This window comes from Sebastes fasciatus, chromosome 8 (assembly GCF_043250625.1).
Source record: "Sebastes fasciatus isolate fSebFas1 chromosome 8, fSebFas1.pri, whole genome shotgun sequence".
Classification (NCBI taxonomy): Eukaryota; Metazoa; Chordata; class Actinopteri; order Perciformes; family Sebastidae; genus Sebastes; species Sebastes fasciatus.
The window spans coordinates 10,626,818-10,646,619 of record NC_133802.1 but is presented as its reverse complement, the minus strand read 5'-3'; the positions used below and the strand labels follow the sequence as shown (position 1 = coordinate 10,646,619).

Here is a 19,802-nt window from a genome sequence, read left to right as displayed (position 1 = left end):
TGGACCTTAGACAGCGTCAGGCTAGCTACTTCCAATCTTTGTGCTAAGCTAATTCAACCGGCTGCTGGCTGTAGAAATCAGCATATATCCCAAAATGTCAAACGGGTTAAAGGTACCCTGTGATGGTTTTGACCGCTAGTAGCGCTATGGAGCAATGTTTTTTTAAGGACGAGGGTGACGGTTTTCACCCTATTCAGATCAACAGTTGATGGAGATAACGCACAAAGAAGCGCAGCAATGCTCCCGCAAAGACATTGAAGAAGAAGAAGAAGAAGAAGAAGAAGAAGAAGAAGAAGAAGAAGAAGAAGAAGAAGAAGAAGAAGAAGAAGAAGAAGAAGAAGAAGAAGAAGAAGACTGCCAGTACACAAACATGAATGTAAAGAAAGAAAATATATATTTTTTATATATTAAGGAAATGCATTCAACGCGTTTTTTAGACCTCAAAGATGCATGTAATGCGTTTTGGTGAGAATCACTGAATGTAAATAAGTTTTGCTTGTTGACAAGAAAACGCCACAGGGCACCTTTAATGTTTAAGGACCAAATTAATTTGGGCTATCTCATTTACAATGTCCTCAGTAAACGTAGGTCATAATAGATGCACATTGTTTACAGACATCAGAACATCCTTACTTGGAATTAAGACGCTACACAGGTTATGATTTTATGTTAAAATATACAGCTTTATAAGTGAACGCATTAGCTTACTCTTGCTATTTATGAAAATCGTTTCACACTCAGCCGCAACTATTGTCCATTGTTTATAAGAAATATATTAGCAACCTGCTAACCGCTCATCAAATGTGACTCGTCAGAATAAACTCTCCTGCTTGCAGTTTAATTTCTGGTAACCACACTGTAAACATTATACAAAACACAGTACGTGAGGTTACGAATATACTGTATTTACAAAACTGATTCAACATCACAAACTTGTATGAAAACTAAGACCACAATGATGCATAAACAATACCATAAAAACATTAAAGCTAAAATACATGGTAACAAATTGAGATTCTTTTGCACTTCCAGTTACTGGCGACCCATCGCCAACATTTACCAAGCATTGCTTGTCCTGTTGTAACTGGTAGGCGGGGACATTTTAAGGAACCACAGCACAAATATATCCATAAATATGCATACAAAACATTAAAACAACCGTAAATACAATTCTTAAAGAAAATTCTTCATGCACATTCGACCGGTGGTTATAAAGGCTGACGTAGCCCAGTTTAAGGGTCAGGAGCAACACAAGGAGAAGCCTAATCATCAATAGCAATGGAGTATCAACCTGGTACAAGTTAACATCACATGGAACCATCCTGAGATCCTACTATGATGACAGAAGATTACTCAGCACACCTTCGAGATATTTCAACACATACTATAAAGCCATATGTCTGTTTAGTGGGCTGTACCGGATGTTTTTTTTAGACATTGGAAGCTTCTATTGAAGTTTTCGAATGAAGCTTCGCGATATTATAATATTGTGTGGCAATATTGTATTGATCCATGTCAATTATTGATCTTTTATTATATAAACAATTAACCTCAACGATACGGCCGCTATTCTGTCTTTCAGAGGTTGTAGAAGGCTCAGCTAGAGTGAAGATACTGGTATCATATGAACCTAGAAAACCTAGTGAATCGATTGGTACCATGTCCATGCTAGCTTGTCGGGAAGAATGCTAAATAACGCTCCAAAGTTACGCTAAATTTTGTTAAGGAAAAACTGGGTCCCTTGACCTCTGACCTCGAGTTATGTGAATGAAACGTGAGATTAACAGAGTGCAAACTGTATCTTATTAGATAAAACAAATGTTGACAAACGAACAAACGGCATTTTTTGCAGTTGAAAAAAGGTAATAAATCACAATATATCTTACCAGAATGTTCAGCATATTGCAAAATGTTTAAAATCGCAATAAGGTCGTATCGAAATAATATCATAGCCTGGGGCCTCTGGTGATTTCCAACCCTGATACTTTATGATGTCGTCACTAAAAAAATAGATTTCTTTTTATAATTGTGGTTATACAGTATAAATGTAATTTATGCTGCTAGACTGCAGCATACGAATGTTGATATAGAATTCGATTGTTACCATTGTGAATGAAGCTTTGAAGCTTCGACCTATTCGGCACAGCCCTACTGTTTGTAGTGCTGGATATCAATTGTGATTGTCGTCGTTTTTGGAATGTAAACAGATTATTGCTGTTTCTGAACAAATATTTGGCTCTTGCTCTAGGCTACAAATTGTGAAAAGAGTACAGTACACCAATTCAGCATTGAACTCCTGTAACACCGACAGACTCATGATGGACAGTTGTAAAAAAATAATAAGAAAAAAATGTATCAAAATCAACGCAGCCGAACCACGCATTCTTCTTCCTCGCCAAAACTTGACGCCAACATTAAACCACAATGAAACTTGACCGCCAACAGTTTGGTCGGAGATTTGGGTGTGTTAGGCTAGTAGCGACAAATGTAGCCTCGAGCAGCTAGCCTCAGTCAGAGATGATGAGCAGGCTACAGAGGTCTGGTAAACTCACTTCTTTCTAACTCCACACCCACTGATTTTTTTTCATTTTCAAGCCCCGACCGACGCTGTTTCAGATTTAGCACAGCTCCTTCTGGAGCCTCAAAAGGCTTCATACAACTTTTTAAACATATGCAGCAGTACTCCAACACCTCATAACTGACTGATGTGTTCAACCGAGTTCCCCTTGAAGTGTTTCAAATTTAAATTTATTGTGTTTGTAGGAGAAAAACCAGTCCATAGTAATTCACTGCTAACATGTTGGGGACTTCATCGAAGGTGGGGAAGTTAACCAGTTAGTCTTCATCCTTGGAGTCTTTTTCTTTTCTAACACCAAAACATAAAATTAAGAAACAATCTCACCTTTGTGCAGCTGTTCCCAGTTGTTTCTAAGCCTAGAATGGGCTTGTTGCTGCCCCTTGTGGCCAATAGGGGGAAAACACCCACAACACCTGTGGTTCTTTTTTTCTGCTCTCTGGCGTCAGGGCGCAGTTACATGCCCATCTTGAATTTCCCTCGGGATCAATAAAGTTACTATCTATCTATCTATCACTGCTTGATGCACCAGAATGAGGCGAAGAAGACGCTGCATTAGAAAAAATACTTGGACAAAAGACACAAAGGTGACATTGCATGCAGTATCAAAAGTGTTGATAAAGACTATATTGTGGTTTTACAAGAGAAAAGACCTCCAGGATGAAGCTGCCAGTAAAACAGACAATCTGACATTCACACTCACTTCAGGCCGTGATTGTTGAGCTGTGTGGAGGTGGGAAATGAGCCGGGGTTTGATCTTTCTGATTTCCAACATGGTCGGATAGCACATCCTGGGAACTAGTTCTGATTGAACATACCCCGACCCTGAGGACTAACTTTTTGGTTTGGGTTAACTTCTACACCTTCAATTCGAAGGCAGCAGCTTCCCTAAACTGTTCTTTCTCCCACGCAGTGAGAACAGACGGGTCTAACAAACACCAGGCCTTTTTGTAATTCACCCAGTCAACAGACGACGACAGAAGAACAGACTGAATGAAACAGGGATTTCCAGGTCCAAACTCAGTGCGCTTGGTTCACATCCTGGTTCTGGTTTTGGTTGAGATTGTTGTTGAGATTGTGGAGCGCTTGGTGACGCTGGTGCCGGTGCAATTGGATGACGTTTGCCTCGGGCATGTCAGTGGGTTCAAATGCACTGGACACCTGGGGCATGAACTGGCGGAATATGCTGACGCTGCCGTGCCAGAAGGTCGCCTGAGGTAGTCGTCCAGCGAGAGTCCACGAGCGGGTGGTGGGGTCGAACGCCTCCACCACATCTGACAGCTCAAACGTATTGTCATAACCACCGGACACGTATAGTTTACCGCCCAGGGCTGCCACACTGCCTCCAACGTGGACCTGGAGAAAATACAATATACTGCATTTAGTAAGTAAAAATATAAGTGAATATATAAATACATGATACAGGTAGTTAATCAAAAATGAGTATTGAGGTTTATACTTTTCCATTAACCACACACGCACACACACACACACCCTGGACCAATCATTATCCAGGGCATACATGGAAAACTGGAGATGTTTTGTTTTGGAAAATAGGAAATACATTAATGATTAAATGTGTACCAAAAAAATAGGAAAACTAAGGAGTTGAAAAATAAAAGAGGGGAAAGGTAAAATAAATTAAGTTTTAATTTATTTTATCAACTGATTGGAGGATAAAGGACAAAGGACAAAAGAGCAATTTTCCATTTGAAAATTCCATATCAGACTTCTCGGTAGATTTTTCAGACTGTATTTAACTTGGTGACTTTGTGACTCAGGGTGCACAGTATACTGTGACAAGACTACAGTGCTTCAGTGCCTCCCCCATGGTTGAGATGTCAAACAATTTTACACAAAGCTTGCATCCAGCTTTCTTTTCCCTTTTGGAACAATCAGATTTCAACCAAAATGAGGATCAGTCCAAATCAGGAGGGGCTGCTCTTATCCCCCCTCAATATTGAAAGTATTAGATTGGCCCAGTCTGACAGGCAGCGTTCCACTCTGTGCTGTCAGCCTGCAGTTTTTGGTCACTTTTTATTATTATATTATTATTTTGCTCATAATTAATAGTTGGCCCACATTTCACCTCCCTTGCCAAAGTGCTACCCGGACTTACAGGCAGCTCTGCATCGGAGTGTGCGTTCAATCGCACGTCATAGCCTAATTCTAGCTTTGCTCTTAATGACATCAAGCTCACCTTGGCCCGTGCTCTCTCACACAGTAGTAAACATTTTGGCTGCACTGGCTGCTCCAAATGCCATGAAAAACACTCAATATATTTTCTGAAATTCATAATTATATATTTTAGAAAACAGAATAGGGGCAATATGGAAACAGAATCCATACTTATCCAGACCTGGAAATTACTAAAATCTAATTCTATACTTTTCCATACTGCGTAGGAACCCTGTTTAATTATTCAAGTAATAGTATTATCCATTGATTTATTTAGCTATAGTTTGGACTCATCTGATAACCTTTTACTGCCTTTTGTCAGTTTTGGGGCTGATAGGAAATGTAATTGATTACTGCCTCTAATGATGTGACATGACCTGTCAACAAAGCTTTAACGTAACCAAACTGAAGTCATTAAAAGGTCACATTCATCCATCATCTTTACTGCATTCAGACAAGTAAAATCAACAGGTGACAAACTGCAGTTATTTTTATGTGTTCACGATCATCTTTGGATTTACTGCAGTGCTGTTGACACCTCTGTTCACTGGTCAGAATAAATAATAAAGCATGTTAGCAAACAGGTGTCAGATGTGAAATACCAACCTGGGTCATCGGACTAATTTTGTCCCACTCGTTCTTCTGAGGATTATAAACATCAACCTCGGCTGAGTCATCCCTACAAATAGAAACACAGCGAAGTCAAGCCGCTGCCAAAACAATCATTACTTCAAATGTGTTCGTGCAAACTTCACTTAGTGACTATTGCAACAACAATGTATTAAGAACAAATGTTTCTTTCTGGACTTTTAAATAATGAATCATATCCCAAATATCCAAGTATTCTACATGTAAGTGAGACATATATAATTAACCTGTATAGATATATAATTTATCTGTATTTAACTCCTTAACTAACCTAATCTTTGCATTGTCACTTCGATAACATGATTAGGATATTTTGTACATTGATTCTGTATTTTATAAACATCAGACATTCTCTATTAGTGTATTCTTTTTTTTTACATTTGTCACAGCTGGGAAGGAAATAAGAAAAAAATGAGTCCATTGGCGCACTCGTGTGGTAGAACAACAGAATGACTGTTTACTAGATGAAATAGTCCACATGTTTTTATCATTACGTGTTTACCAGATGTGGAAGAAGTAATTAGATCATTTACTTGCGTAAAGTACCGATACAACAATGTAAAAATAGAAGTCTTTTTTTATTTGCTTTAAGTATTAAAAGTACCGGTGACTGATATATTATCCTAAATTACACCACTAATACTGATGCTTCAATGTGTAAGATGCATTTTACAGTTCTATCTGGTCAAGGTGAAGCTAGTGTGAAATACATTATACACAGTTTTAGGTAGTTTAGTCCAGTGGTTCCCAACCTAGGGGTCGGCCCCCCCCCAAAAGGGTCACAAGATTAGTGCTGCACGGTATACCGATACTAGAAAGGTATCGTGATACACTGCCATTAAAAACGGTACGAAATCCAGTTTTATTAGTAGCGGTACTTTAAGATTGACAGTGTTTTAATACGAGCTGTGAGTTGTGTCGATGTGCGACCGTGGAGCTGTGTGTGTGTGTGTGTGTGTGTGCGCGCGCAGCGCTCTGCTTTGGAGGACGGCATTAGACGGGACGGGATTGGGATCCTGCGGGAGCAGGCACTTATATCTTTCCTGCTGGTGGGAGCAAGCGGTCAAAAAAAGTTACAAAAAAAGCCTCTATTAAACATTGTATAATAAGAAAAATTTAAATAAGAAATAAGAATAGAGATGAAATGTAAATATGTGTGCATTATCAAAAATAAATGCAGATATAAAATTAACTATATAAGAGTACAGGGGACACCAGATTACTGCATACTATTTCATTCTTTTAATGAATATATTTGACATTTTAACATTTTTAATTAAGTTTAATTAGTTCCATGTTCTGTCATCTATTATTCCATTACTTTTCCTTATGTTTTTGATGCTGTGGCATCGTTTCAGTATCGGTATCGAGATATTTAGGCAGGGTATCGTATCGAAGTCAGAATTTTTATATCGTGACAACACTACACAAGATAAATCTCGGTCGTGAGATGATTAACGGGAGAAAAAAAGAAGAAAAAGTTCTGATACATACATTTTGATTTATTTTTCGAAAATGTGTCTGATCTTTGCTTTTTTGTGAAATATTGAGTTTTACCTCTTTGGGCCTCAAAGAGTTTTATAAATAAAAGTATTTCAGAAGTATTGAATTAAGAGGGGAAAAGTCTGTTCTTGGTGGAACTCTCACAACTAACTACACACTGCTTTTTTGTGAAAAGGTTGGAAACTTGAATAATCTTAAGCAGTGTGTTATATTGTATAAACGTATCAGGGATTTTTTAAAATCTCTATCTGAAAAGTAACTAGTTACTAAAGTTATCATAAATGTAGAGGAGTAAAAAGTACAATATTCCTCTCTGTAATGTAGTACCTCAAAATTGTATTTCAGTACAGTGGTGGAGTACATGAACTATCCACCACTGGTGTTTACAATTAGTATTTGGACTACTGTTTTAAAAAGAAACAAGCTGAATCTCCTCCCACGTACACTTTAAATGATGGTAAATGAAACTATACAGATTTAGTTTAAATGTGTGAAGTGACCTCTCACCTGATGAAGTAGATGAGGCTTTTGAGGGTCACAGTTTTCGGTGTGAAGGACCACGGGGGCAGCTGTCCACAGCTGACCATGGCCCAGTGGTTGGTGTCTGCATCATAGCTCTGGATGGCCATGGTGTCCTCCCCGGTCAGAGAGCCGATGGCATACAGGCGTCCGTTGCACGTGGTGGTGGAGCAGTTGTCCATGGCGTGCTGCATGGGCGGTAAGGCCTCCCAGCAGTCCAGAGCCTGATCGTAGCGCTCGGTGCTGTCCGACGCCACCACGTACAGCTGACCTTTCACCACAACAGAGCTGTGGTACTCGCGGGCCTTCAACATGGGCGACGCCTCCGTCCACTCGTTGACGCTTGACTTGTAGCGCCACACGCCGTCGTAGAGGCGGGAGCCATCAGAGCCACCTGGAGGTCACACACACGTTGTCTCAATGGTTAATATGCATCAAGGATTTCCATGTGTTGCTGCTTAGCGTCATGGTGCACAATAACTGCTGCAAATGATAATATACTGCAAAGCAAAACAGCAGTTTTGGTTTGTCTGTATAAAGTAATTTCAATCCTCCAGGTAATAAGATGTACAACAACGCTGCGTCTACTTTCATCAGCATTTCTGCACACTTTTTGAAATGAAATGTAATGCTTTTTAAGACCTTTTTCAGCCCTTGACAGAAAATGCAATACCCTTTCCATACAGAATGAATGAAGAGTGATATGTTTTAAATTAATCAAAATATTAATATGGATATTTTTCAGATATTGATATGAATGTCCAAATAAGAAGCATATGCAAAATTGAAATGTTGCAATGAGCTGTGTCCCACACTTGCATAAAATGAAAAAAAAAGTGTCCTTCATATGTCTAAAACAAAACTAATTATGGTAGCTTTTAATTTCAATGTAAAATCCTTAATTTGGAAAACAGAAATGTGTAAAACCATAAAGCAATATGCAATACAGACCCCACTCCCGTCTACGACTGAACACAGACAAGTCCATATAAAGACGGTCTAGACATCACTCAAAATTTAAGGCATTTCATATTTAAAAATAATGAGATGGAAATATGGGCCCAAACTTTAAAAAAAGACATTTCTACCCCATGTCTCGACCACAAGCGTCGCATCAGTGCTGTGTTGGCGCGACACTGAAGCGACTGTCTATACCGGCTCCATTTTGTCTGCGAATTTCAAAGCGTCGAGCAGCAAAAGAACAGCCAAACTCTCTCTCGGTGGAGTGGGCCGTTTTCCCATATGTGTGAGTATTCCTGATCTATTTTTCCATCAACACTGATGCATATGATTAGGTAGGTTACAGCTTTCTCTGAGTCCGGGCAAGGCCTGAATTATTTATTTTTACCACTAGATGTCGATCTCACACTAAACAATGAAAGTTCTCCCTAAAGTTTGACATTTTTTTTTAAAGAAAACTTTATTTGTATACAACTTTTCAAAATTGAACCAATAATCAAATGGCAATGAATGAGAAAAAAATGCAGTCGGAAACAATCAAAGAACACAATAAGATAATGAGAAAATAAAGTAGTAAATTATAGTAATATAGTAAAGTAGCAGTGTTTGTTGGCCATCAAACTTGCGTTTACACGCATATTATGACGCCCTTGAGACGCAGCTGATACGCAAGCCTGCATGGAGCCGGTGTAGACAATTGCATAGATTAAAATGAGAGCGTATCTGTTGCGTCAAAACACGCGAGTGATACGCTTGCGGTCTAGACACAGGGTAAGACTCTTTAAAGGATCTGCGGATACCCTGTTCATTCCCCCGTTTTTTACGGTAGTTAAATTTATGAGTGAAGAACATTCTAGATATCCTGTGATGCTGCTATTTGCAGTCCTTCTCCTTTAATATTTAATATTTCAAGCTACCTTGTTGCCCTTAAATAAGCCTAATGTACCTTCTAAATATTTATTCAAATTTGACAGATGAAAGATAAAATTAATTCTATAAAAGGTTATAAAATAAAACTTGAATTGGCCTGTCGACTGTTTGTCATCATATGCTGCTGTTATTTCTGTCATCGCTAAATTTGTACTTCTTGCAGGGGACACAAGCCCTGAGTGAAGGTCTACTAGGATTATTCCTCGAGGGAAACACAGGGATGAAGATGATGACGATGATGATAAGACCACTGCTGTCCTGGCAGCACACCGTGTCCTGCTGCCTCAGTTGGCCTTGTTCACACAGAGAGCCATGAGCCAAAAAGCCTGCAGTTTATTTATATAAGCACAACTTGACGGCCATTTCATAAGATGAAAGAGCGGGAATGGAAATCTACTGACTGGAGCGTTCACACCACACTGAATCTAATATACACAGCAACTGTAACCAGTGCACACTGGCTGTGGCTTGTCCTTCAGGAAGTGTGACACCAGATAAAGCTGAACTTCAAGATGTAGTACATGTTCCTCTGTATTACATTTATATACTGTATATATATCTTATATTCTCATATTGATTTCCTCAATGCAAATTTTAATTCTTTGAATTACTTACCTGTGACATACATGTCGTTTCCGAGGGCAGCTATGCTGTAGCCTCCTCCGAGGTGGTCGGGGAACTCAGCCAGGTAGCGCCACTGTCCGGTCTGGGGGTTGTAACAGTCCACTGTGACCAGCTCATCACAGTCCTGGTCGCAGCCTCCCACCACCACCAGGATTTCTGCCAGTCCCGTGGATGGCCGCGGCCGCATTCGGTGGCAGGGCCTGTCGTGGCGGTCATACTCGCAGGACTGGAAGCTACGAGCTTCGTTCACCATGCGGAGGCAGGTGGGCGACAGGTAGACGAGCGGGTCGCACTCCACGTGGGCCAACAGAAAGAACCTCCTGACGAAGGGGAGCCGAATCTGCTGGAGCAGCTCGGGCCAGTAGTGCAGTCTCCGCTGGAGGTCGGCCTTCACCCAGCGGACTGCAATTTGATAAACTGCCTCCTCCTTGTCCACGCTAAGCCCATCATCTGACACAAACTCGAGGAGGCGCTTCCACGGCAACCGCACAAAGTCTGTCGCTTTAGACAGCTCCATTATGTTTTTGAGGACGAAGCCGCGAGCGCTGGTCGCCAGCTCCCGGCAAGCGAAGGCCTCTGCAAAGTCCTGGATCTCTAAGCAGTTGGAAACATCAAGCCGCTGCTCCAGAAAAGCACAGCAGGCCTCTTTGACGGACGGGAACTGAAACAGATCGGCTGTCTTCAGCAAGACGTCCACATTATCCTGCGTGACGGTGACCCGTCCTGTATAGCAGAAGTCCACCAGCAGGCCCAAAAGCTCAGCCGACACCTCGTGTAGAACTACCTTGTCCATAGCACTCTCCCTCAAAGTCCCTGCGAACATAGCCCGGAAGTAGGTGCTGGCAGCGGCCAGCACTGTGCGGTGACATTGGAACTCGCGGCCCTCGGCACACAAAGTCACATCGAAAAACTTTCGTTCGGCACGGAGCTCATGGATTCCCCGCAGCAGGTTGAAGGCGTGGGCCGTGTCGAAAAAAGGCAGGGTGGACGGTTGTGTCTGCAACACTGGCTTTTCCATCTCTCCTCTCTCTGGGTGTCTCAGTGTCCGGTGGTTGTGGTCAGAATGATGTTTTCGTCTAAAACAGACCAGAAACATACATCAAATTAGGGCTGTGCAATTAATCAAATTTCAATTACAATTTTGGCTTCCAACTATTATGAAAAGAAGATAATCAACATAAAACAATCATTGTGCCGCATTCCGGTTCGCAATGACGCTCTTGTTTTGTCTTGTGCTATAAATCCAGCGCACCCCTTTCCACTACAACGGTGCGCTTTCGCCCTGTTTGACAGGTCAGGGCTCAGTGTGGGAGGATCCGTATTTCCACCGTAGTGGTGCGCCACGACCAACTCTACGTCGGGGTGAAGGTGGCGCTTTACAGCACCCCCCGTCCAGACCTCGCCGCTTAGTGCTTGCTGTGCCCTCTCTCCCTGTGGGGAGGGACGCGGCTCCCTGCTCCCAGTGCGACTGTCAATCGGGGCGGAGTGACCTTAGTGTGGCGATGCTGGCAAACACACCCGACCCGTCTTGAAAGAAGGGCCCCGTCTCGTTTACCATGCTTTAGTCTGCCGTGTCATCACCCTTAATATTTATACATACATACATACATGCTGTCAAAGTGCACCAGATTGAAGTATTTAACATTAAAATGTGGGCTACAACATGTTCTTTCTAAATGCAGGATGTTTCCAAAGTCAATGAGTAATCGTGTTAAATAATCGGGATCTCAATATTGACCAAAATAATCGTGATTATGATTTTTGCCATAATCGAGCAGCCCTATATCAAATTCCAAACAAACACGTTACATTATACCATTATATGTTACTCACCATGTAGGGCAGCAACTAAAAATTACTTTCAATATTGATAAATGTGCTCATTATTTTCTTGATTAATTGAGTAATTGTTTGGTCTATAAAATGTTAGAAAATAGTGAAAAATACCCATCACCGGTTCCTAAAGTTCTTCCTAAAGCCTTTAAATTGCTCGTTTTGACCGAGCAACAGTCCAAAACCCAAAGATATTCAGTTTACAATCACGTAAGACCAAGAAAGGCAGCAAATCCTCTCAATTGAGGAGCTGGAACAAGGGGAATTGGGGCTTTTTTGCTTGAACAATGACATAAACGATTAAAGGATTATCAATGTAGTTGTCACTTTCTGTTACATGACAAACCAATTAACTGACTCTCAATTGTGGCAGTTCTTATAGCATGTTTGTCAAACCTATAAAATCAAATCTATAAACAGTGATCTGTAATGGTGAAGGTTGATGTTTAACAACATTTTAAAAAGTTTCACATTTAAAAAACAAAGAACAAAAGCAAAAGTGATGTATGACTTTCCATTTCTACAACCTCAGATGCCAGATGAAATGCCTAAAAGCAAACAAATTCATTTCATCAGTTAATCTCACTGGTAAGTATGTTATTTAGAAACTATACAACCAAAGATGTAAGTAATGTAACAGCCTGTTGAAACGGATTGTTTTTAATAAATAAACCCTAAAAAACTGTTGTTTCTCCTACCTGATGAGCCCCTCCAGGCACGTTTCCTACAACCGTCTAGAATACACGACAGCGAAACTCAGCGCGGCTCCTGTGAATTTGAGCTCCAGCTTCTTACTGTGTTTAAGATACAGAGCTCGCTTGTGCTCAGGGGGCTATAAATACACCAGCAGTGTCCATTTCCAGGCAAGGGTGGGGGGGGGTTGGTTTAGGAAGAACACCTAACAGGCCGTGGGCTGATGCTGTGGGGAGAGTATAACCCCCCCACTGGTATGTCTCTGTGGTCAGTCAGCATTAAGTAAGTGGTCTTTGAGAGAGGAGCCAGCTGAGCCCGGGCCTCCTCACCACCTTCAGTACAGCAGCAGACCAAAACACAGAGCTTCCTGTCATAATATTCTGCAGTCAGGTGACCAGAGTACCCACAGCAGCACAGACCTGATCTGATCACAGCAGACAAACAGGAACAGGGACGGCTCGAGTGTCAAAATCTATCCTCTTAATCAACATGAGGCATTTAGAACTGTAACTGTCATTTGAATGCAGTACAAATGTGTTATTTTCACCTATTCTAAAATGGTGTGTTTGAATATTTCTGCATACTGGGGTCCATAAACAGTCTTAGAATTACATAAATTGGGTATCACTGTAAAGCTGAGACTCTTGTGGATCCAATGAGCCTAATTATATTCATGTGTAATAATGTTGGTCCCCATAGTAGCCATTTCACATAGTGGCTTTTTTTGCTCAGATTTTATACGCATGGTGTGTCTTTATACTAAGACATTATTCCTAAAATTATATTATATTTAATCTTGACCCTCGTGAAGGTTTTGAAAAGGCTGCTTCAATCATTCATGGTTGATTAATCAGAAATATATCTGATTTTGACATCGTACTGTATTGGGTATTACATTCACTCCAGTTAAATCAACAGGCAAAAAAACTACATACGGTAAAAATCAGTTGAACACACTTTAAAACACAAGTTGCTATTGAGTTAGTGGAAACCTGCATTAAAGGCTTATCTAGTATTCTTGTCAATATTTGGAGATGATCATTCCTTCTCAAAATACACAGGTATCTACTTACAGAGATTTGTTTAAAGGTTATGATAAAGCCCCCGGTCCTCTGGCCAAAGGACTTGGTACACATTCCACACAGTGGTTCAACAATGCAGCAGTGCACATACAGTACTGTACTGTAGCTCTGTGAGGGATCAAACTGCTCTCCTGAAGGGCAGACAGGACCTCTCAACCCAGACCTGCACTGAAAAAACACCCGGCGTCTGTGTAAGTGATTGTCTTCATGTTAGAGGGGATAATGGCATTTCCTTACATAGACGTCGTGAGCTTTCGGTTCACTCAGTCGTGTATGTGATTTCTTACTCCCACTGCCCTCTTGTTACAAAAAGGTGAGTCATTTAACCCTTACATCTGGTCTTTATCTACATGGTTTAAACATTTTATCTTTAACTACACGTTATCACAAAGAGCAAAGCCATGATTTAGCTTACTACTCCAACAGTCAGAAGTATTGAGCAACTTTCAATCGGTGTGTTTACCAACCAGATCCAAGAATAGCCGACAGAAATTTATGTTCTCAAATGAAGGGAGAGAGGGGAGGTGAGAGGGAGGGAAACAATCTCACTGCTATGAGTGACGAGTATAGACACTAGTGTAACAGCCAGCATCGAAGGGAAAGGAACCCTATGCCTCCTTTCATCACGTACTAGAACAGAATTAGCCTGTCTGACCCAGCAGCTGAACTCATGACCTGCAATCATATTCAGGACAAAAACACTCAGAGAGGTGCAATCCTGTTAGTCAGAGGACTTTAGTAGCATCCTGGATAAAGGATGGGAGGGTGGTGGATGTTATTTTCTATTCCTTATAATGCTTGATGAGAGGGTCTATTCCTGTATTTGGGTACCATATTACTAACTAGTGTATCTGTAGACAGGCAAATACTACTGTAAATAGAAACTCTGACTAAATGAACCTACTGAATCAGAGTTTAAACATGCAACAGCAACAACACTAATGGTAAGTGTCCACAGGGGCGTTTTTTATCGCGAGGGGACGCGCCGCTTCCCAGCATTGGACGCTTGGTGGGCTGTCACTAGAAACAAGGCACTAGGCTCCTGATTGGACGAACGCTTTCCCTCCGTGGGCTGCTGCTCCCAGCTTTCAAACCGGAAACAGTATGGAGGCTCGTTTGGAAACTTTCTTCTCTTATTCCATGAAAATAGTTCACCGAAATGTGTTTCTGAAAATATTTGAGGCGAGAAATAAGCCATGCACTTGCTGAATCTGTCTTTATTTAAGATCGACAACATTTATTTTTAAAGATTCTCTGGAGTTTCGAGAGGCGGCGAGTCGCGTCGGACGCCCGTGATTTGCATAAAGTAGCCTAGCCCTCAACTTTATGCAAATAAGGAGCGGGCGTCGTGACGCTCTGTTTCTCAAATCGCGTCGCCACGCTGCCAGAATGCATTGTATGGCAGCTTACATAGACAATGAATGAGAGCAATCTCAAGCTTTTTCATGTCAAAGACCTCCAAAACAGATGTCCAATAGACCACAGACCATGGATGTATGAGAGATTGTGTCCTGTGCTTTTGCCCTGCCTGTTAGTAAATAGGTTACAACTACATTAAATTCTGTTTATGTCAAGCTACTAGCACTAGCTACTGGCCGATAGCCGGTTGTTTGGGAACAGAGACGTTAATACATCCACCACTCTACAGGCTTACAGCATACAGCCCATGGGTGTAAAATAAGATCATAAAAGTGATGAATTACAGCCAATATATCCTTTATTACAGACGCATAGGTCATATGAGCGCGCAGGGCTGTGCAGTCCCGTGGGTCTGATACACGTTCATTATGTCAAGCAACATAAGTCTGGATTCGGCTATTGGTGAATTTTACAACTTTTAGGACACAACGATTTCAATAAAGGCTATTTAAGTGTTCATACTGGGAAATGGATTTACCACAAAAAAATGATCCTCTGATTTACAGACTTCTCTTTATACATCCATGGCCACAGACCCATTGGCGTTTTCAGTCCAAAGTGGCGGCAGAGTTTTGTGTCTTTGCTTCAATACTCTTATACTCAATAATCTTATTTTAGTCATCAGGTTGGACAAACTACATTTTGACCTGATGATGGCACTAAAGGAAAACTTAAATGATCAACAAAATTATTACAAATAATCCGAAGGGGTACATCAATGTTTGAACCCAATTTCATGGCAATCCATCCAGTAGTTGTAGAGATATTTCACAAAAATCACAAACGTCAACCTCATGTTGGTGCTGGAAGATAAAGTCATCACTAAAGTCGGTAGGATTCATCTTCTGGGGAACATGAATGTCTGCACAACATGTCATGGTAATTTATTTAATAGTTGCTGAGATATCGGAGTCTGAAGCAACCCACAGACCAAGATTGAGACTAAAAATAGGCAGTAGACTGGAGGGAAACTAAAACAAAACAATGCACAAATCAAATTAACATCTTGTAAAAGCCATCTGTAAACATTTAAATCTAGGGGAAAAAGCTGTCGTCCTTTATTCACTGCGATGCATAACTTTGTGCCAAAGATTCCTAAAACTATGTGGCTTGTTATTCAGTTAGTAGAATGTTTATTCGGGAGCTGTTTTGACCACATGAACAGGGTAAATCAAAAACAGGCTCAGTTTACATGAAGGTGCTTATAGTGTGTTGTCCACCTCTGGGTTTGAATGCTAGCGTTGCCCCTTGGTGGTGCGAGTGTGCAATTGCCACCAAAGACAATTTACATACAGACTTCAACACTGTTTTGCATTTTTGTTATCTCAGTATCAGTCATCATAACAGCAGAATAGCTCTACTGTGTACAGAATTACCTTCATATCAACCACACTGAGGCAGCTGCTCTCACTGCTGTGGCTCCAGGCTGCTGAGCCGAGGCAGCCATCACAGTGGAGTGACATAAACTCCCCGGTTGTCCACAGCTGAGCCATGCCTGGCCATAAAAAGGCAACCACACCACACTACTCTCATCCCCCACTGTGGAGAAGAGCACGAGGCTACTAGCAGCAGCAACACTCAGATAAGGGGACAGTATGAGAGGGGATGCTGTATATTCTTGGTATGTTGACGCCACAGTGTCTCATCTAAATAGTGAATGTTTGGTTGTGGAACTTACTATGCAAATACATGTGGCGAGACACTATCTGAGGGGGACTAATGGTTTTAATCACTGTGCTTCAAAATCAACAACCCCCATATTAAAGCAGGGTCTCAGTTAAGTACATTCACTCAAGTACTGTAGTTAAACCTGCAGTAGGCACAATATTTTGGCATCATCGTGCAAAAAATCCATAATAACCTTTCAGCATATTGTAATTCAAGTGTTCTGAGAGAAAACTAGACTTCTGCACCTCCTCATGGCTCTGTTTTCAGGCTTTAAAAATATCTAGCCCATGGGAGATTTTGGCCAATCACAGGTCATTTCAGAGAGAGAGCGTTCCTATTGGCTGTTCACTCAATGGAGGCAACTGTCAATCACTCACGAACTCCGATCAAACCGTCAAACTAGGCAGCACTGATCAAATATGAATCAATATCATCTTACTGTAATGCCTATTTCTCACCTCAAATGTTTTCAGAAACATCTTATAGTGTACTGCTTAGTTGGAAAATGAGGTAGTTTGCTCCGGCTGGTGGGCGGTGCTTGCCATTTCCTCAACTGATCTCAACATATTTGATCAGCGCTGCCTAGTTTGACCATTTGATCAGAGTTTGTGAGTGATTGACAGCTGCTCAAAGACAGCAAGGCTCAAGCTCGGCTCTGATTGGTTGTTTTCCTCCGGTCTTTGAAATCTTGCAGATGCCATTAGGAGCACCGGAGGACACAGAGGCCTTCACATGCACATGATTTTTTTCAGATTACCTGTCTCATGTACAACTGTCAGGATATAGTGACCGTTTTATAAAAATTAGTTTTTTTTAAAAATCATATTTGCTCCAATTCTACCTACTGCAGCTTTGAATTACCCAACACTTATATAAAGGTGTTACATTTTAACTCCACCTTGACATAATTAAAATTCTGCTTTCATGGCAATTCGTCAATAATACAGTATTATATAATAGTATTCCAGTAATATGCTGTATATTGTAGCTATCTGAGTACTTTCACTGAATTAACATGTTGTATGCAGGACTTTTACCTATAATAGAAACTATTATCTGCATTGTATTGCTACTTTTACTCAAGTAATAGATGTCTTCTCTACGTCCTCCACAACTGAGCTCAGCTGAAGTGTCCTTGAAGTCGGTGAACCCCTGCCAGGTCAAGTAGAACTTTTCGTGACTGAGCTTACAGTCTGACTACTGTCAAGTGAATAAAGCAGCACATTAGGCATTAATCTTATATTGGGAATGCAGGGAAGAGTACATTTTAGTGCCACCCAGAAGGCTTGTTTCATGTTATAATACCACCTGGGATCATTAAAGTACCAAGCAATGTGCTCCTTCATCTGGCCCTGCCTTCCTCTAATTCCTGCTCCTGTAACAAGAGTTACAGCTGATGATCAGTGGTGGTATTCAGACCTTTTATGCAGTTACTCAGTTACCAGTAAAAGTCCTGCATTCCAACTCTTACTTATGTAACAGTACAAAAGAACTGGCATCGGAATATACTTTAAGTACCAAAAGTACTCATTTGGCAGAAAGGTCCATTTCAGAATCACATATATTACTGGATTATAATTAGTGATGCATTTATGTGTTCATCACTTTAATAATAAATAATGCATTTATGTGTTCATCACTTTAATAATAAATAATGCATTTATGTGTTCATCACTTTAATAATAAATAATGCATTTATGTGTTCATCATTCTTTAATAATTAGTGATGCATTTATGTGTTCATCATTCTTTAATAATTAGTGATGCATTTATGTGTTCATCATTCTTTAATAATTAGTGATGCATTTATGTGTTCATCACTTTAATAATAAATAATGCATTTATGTGTTCATCACTTTAATATTGCAGTGGAGCTAATTTGAATAACTATGCACTGCAGGGTAGCTTAACCTTTAATAAAACATCTTAATGTATTACTATTGATTCATATATTTTGTATTAATAATCTTAATGTGCTAGGTAAATATGTGTAGGGGAGTAAAAAGTACAACATTTGCCTCCAAACTAGTAGCAGTAGAAGTAGAAATACAATTGAAATACTCAAGTGAAGTACCTCAAAAGTGTAGCCTGCTTGAGTAAATGTACTTAGTTACATTCCCCCACTGGTTATAATAAACATTTGCATCAGTCAGGCCACCATGCAGCCATACAAGTCCACATCACTGAGCACAGTGAGGCCTCAGAGAGTCAGAGAGAAACAACATGTCTCTGTCCAAAGCCAGGATAATATTCAAATACAGTAGCTAATGCTGCATCATAGCTCAGATACAATGCAAAGGCCCAAAGCCCCACACACACTGTCACTGACAGATACGTATCATGCTGATGACAACAACAACAAGAAGGTGCAAACTGTGTAGCAACTTCTGTTTAGTCCTGTTTATACGAAACTCGTTATTTTCCTCTCGGACATAACGTACCGCTACTGTCCATCTGTCCTCTGCTTTGAAGAAGAAAACAACCATTAAAACATGCCCACACAGCTTTAGTAAACTTACCAGGATTCGTCTTCACTGGATGTTAATGATTTTAAAGAGTATAAGGAGTTAATAGTGGATAAATCGAGGTGTAATTAAAGTTTGACGCGGCGGTGATCTCGTCGGCCTCCTCTGTCTGCGCCATGATACCTTCAACTGTACATGATGCTTTCACGGGATGTCGGAAATATTACACTCAACACGCAGACGATCCTGGTTGAGGGATGCTCCACTGGTTGGAAAGGAGATGTAGGCTGTAATAGAAATTCTGTCAATTTCCCTAGATGAGTCCTAATGAACGTTGAAATCAAGATCTCAAACAGATGAAATGTCTTTGTTGTATGTTATTCCTATAAGAAGAGGCACTGGTTATACAGAGTCACACAGAGTCTGCAGAAGAGTGCCTGCAGGAGAATATTACAATGTGATTATATATAAATCTGTGGGAAAAGGAGTTGTTTTACACAGATAAGGAGTTGTTTTTACACAGTTTCCCAGTAGAACATCAACACTCAGTACGTTCCCACAACATGAGACATGCAGACAGAGTAGACAGTAACTTTCCACTGTTGCACAAAGAGACATCACTACATACAATGTCATTTTCCATTACAATGCTGATTATATGTGATTAATAATTCCTAGCGTATGATCCTAATTTTACTATTTGTT

General features: G+C 40.6%; 1 protein-coding gene across 2 annotated transcripts; it reads right to left on the bottom strand.

Annotated features, from left to right (window-relative positions):
• Positions 1-884: 884 nt before the first annotated feature.
• On the bottom strand, positions 885-19,291 carry klhl21 (kelch-like family member 21). 2 transcript variants are annotated; one of them, XM_074643299.1, is made up of 5 exons: positions 19,152-19,291; positions 9,929-11,013; positions 7,412-7,817; positions 5,360-5,432; positions 885-3,931 (listed from the first exon to the last, which is right to left on the bottom strand). In XM_074643299.1, exons 2-5 carry the CDS (start codon positions 10,953-10,955, stop codon positions 3,596-3,598), a joined length of 1,842 nt encoding a protein of 613 aa, XP_074499400.1. In that variant the 5' UTR covers positions 10,956-11,013; positions 19,152-19,291; the 3' UTR covers positions 885-3,595. The 2 variants fall into 2 exon arrangements, with proteins under 2 accessions (XP_074499400.1, XP_074499401.1); XM_074643300.1 differs by lacking the exon at positions 19,152-19,291 and adding an exon at positions 12,469-12,589.
• Between the last annotated feature and the right edge of the window lie 511 nt (positions 19,292-19,802).

Excerpts from the sequence above, each read along its gene's own strand:
- klhl21 (XM_074643299.1), bottom strand. The coding sequence starts at position 10,955 with ATGGAAAAGCCAGTGTTGCAGACACAACCGTCCACCCTGCCTTTTTTC. Across the intron at positions 7,818-9,928 it reads AAACGACATGTATGTCACAG|GTGGCTCTGATGGCTCCCGC; the intron begins GTAAGTAATTCA and ends TGTGACCTCCAG. Across the intron at positions 3,932-5,359 it reads AAATTAGTCCGATGACCCAG|GTCCACGTTGGAGGCAGTGT; the intron begins GTTGGTATTTCA and ends TATTTTCTCCAG.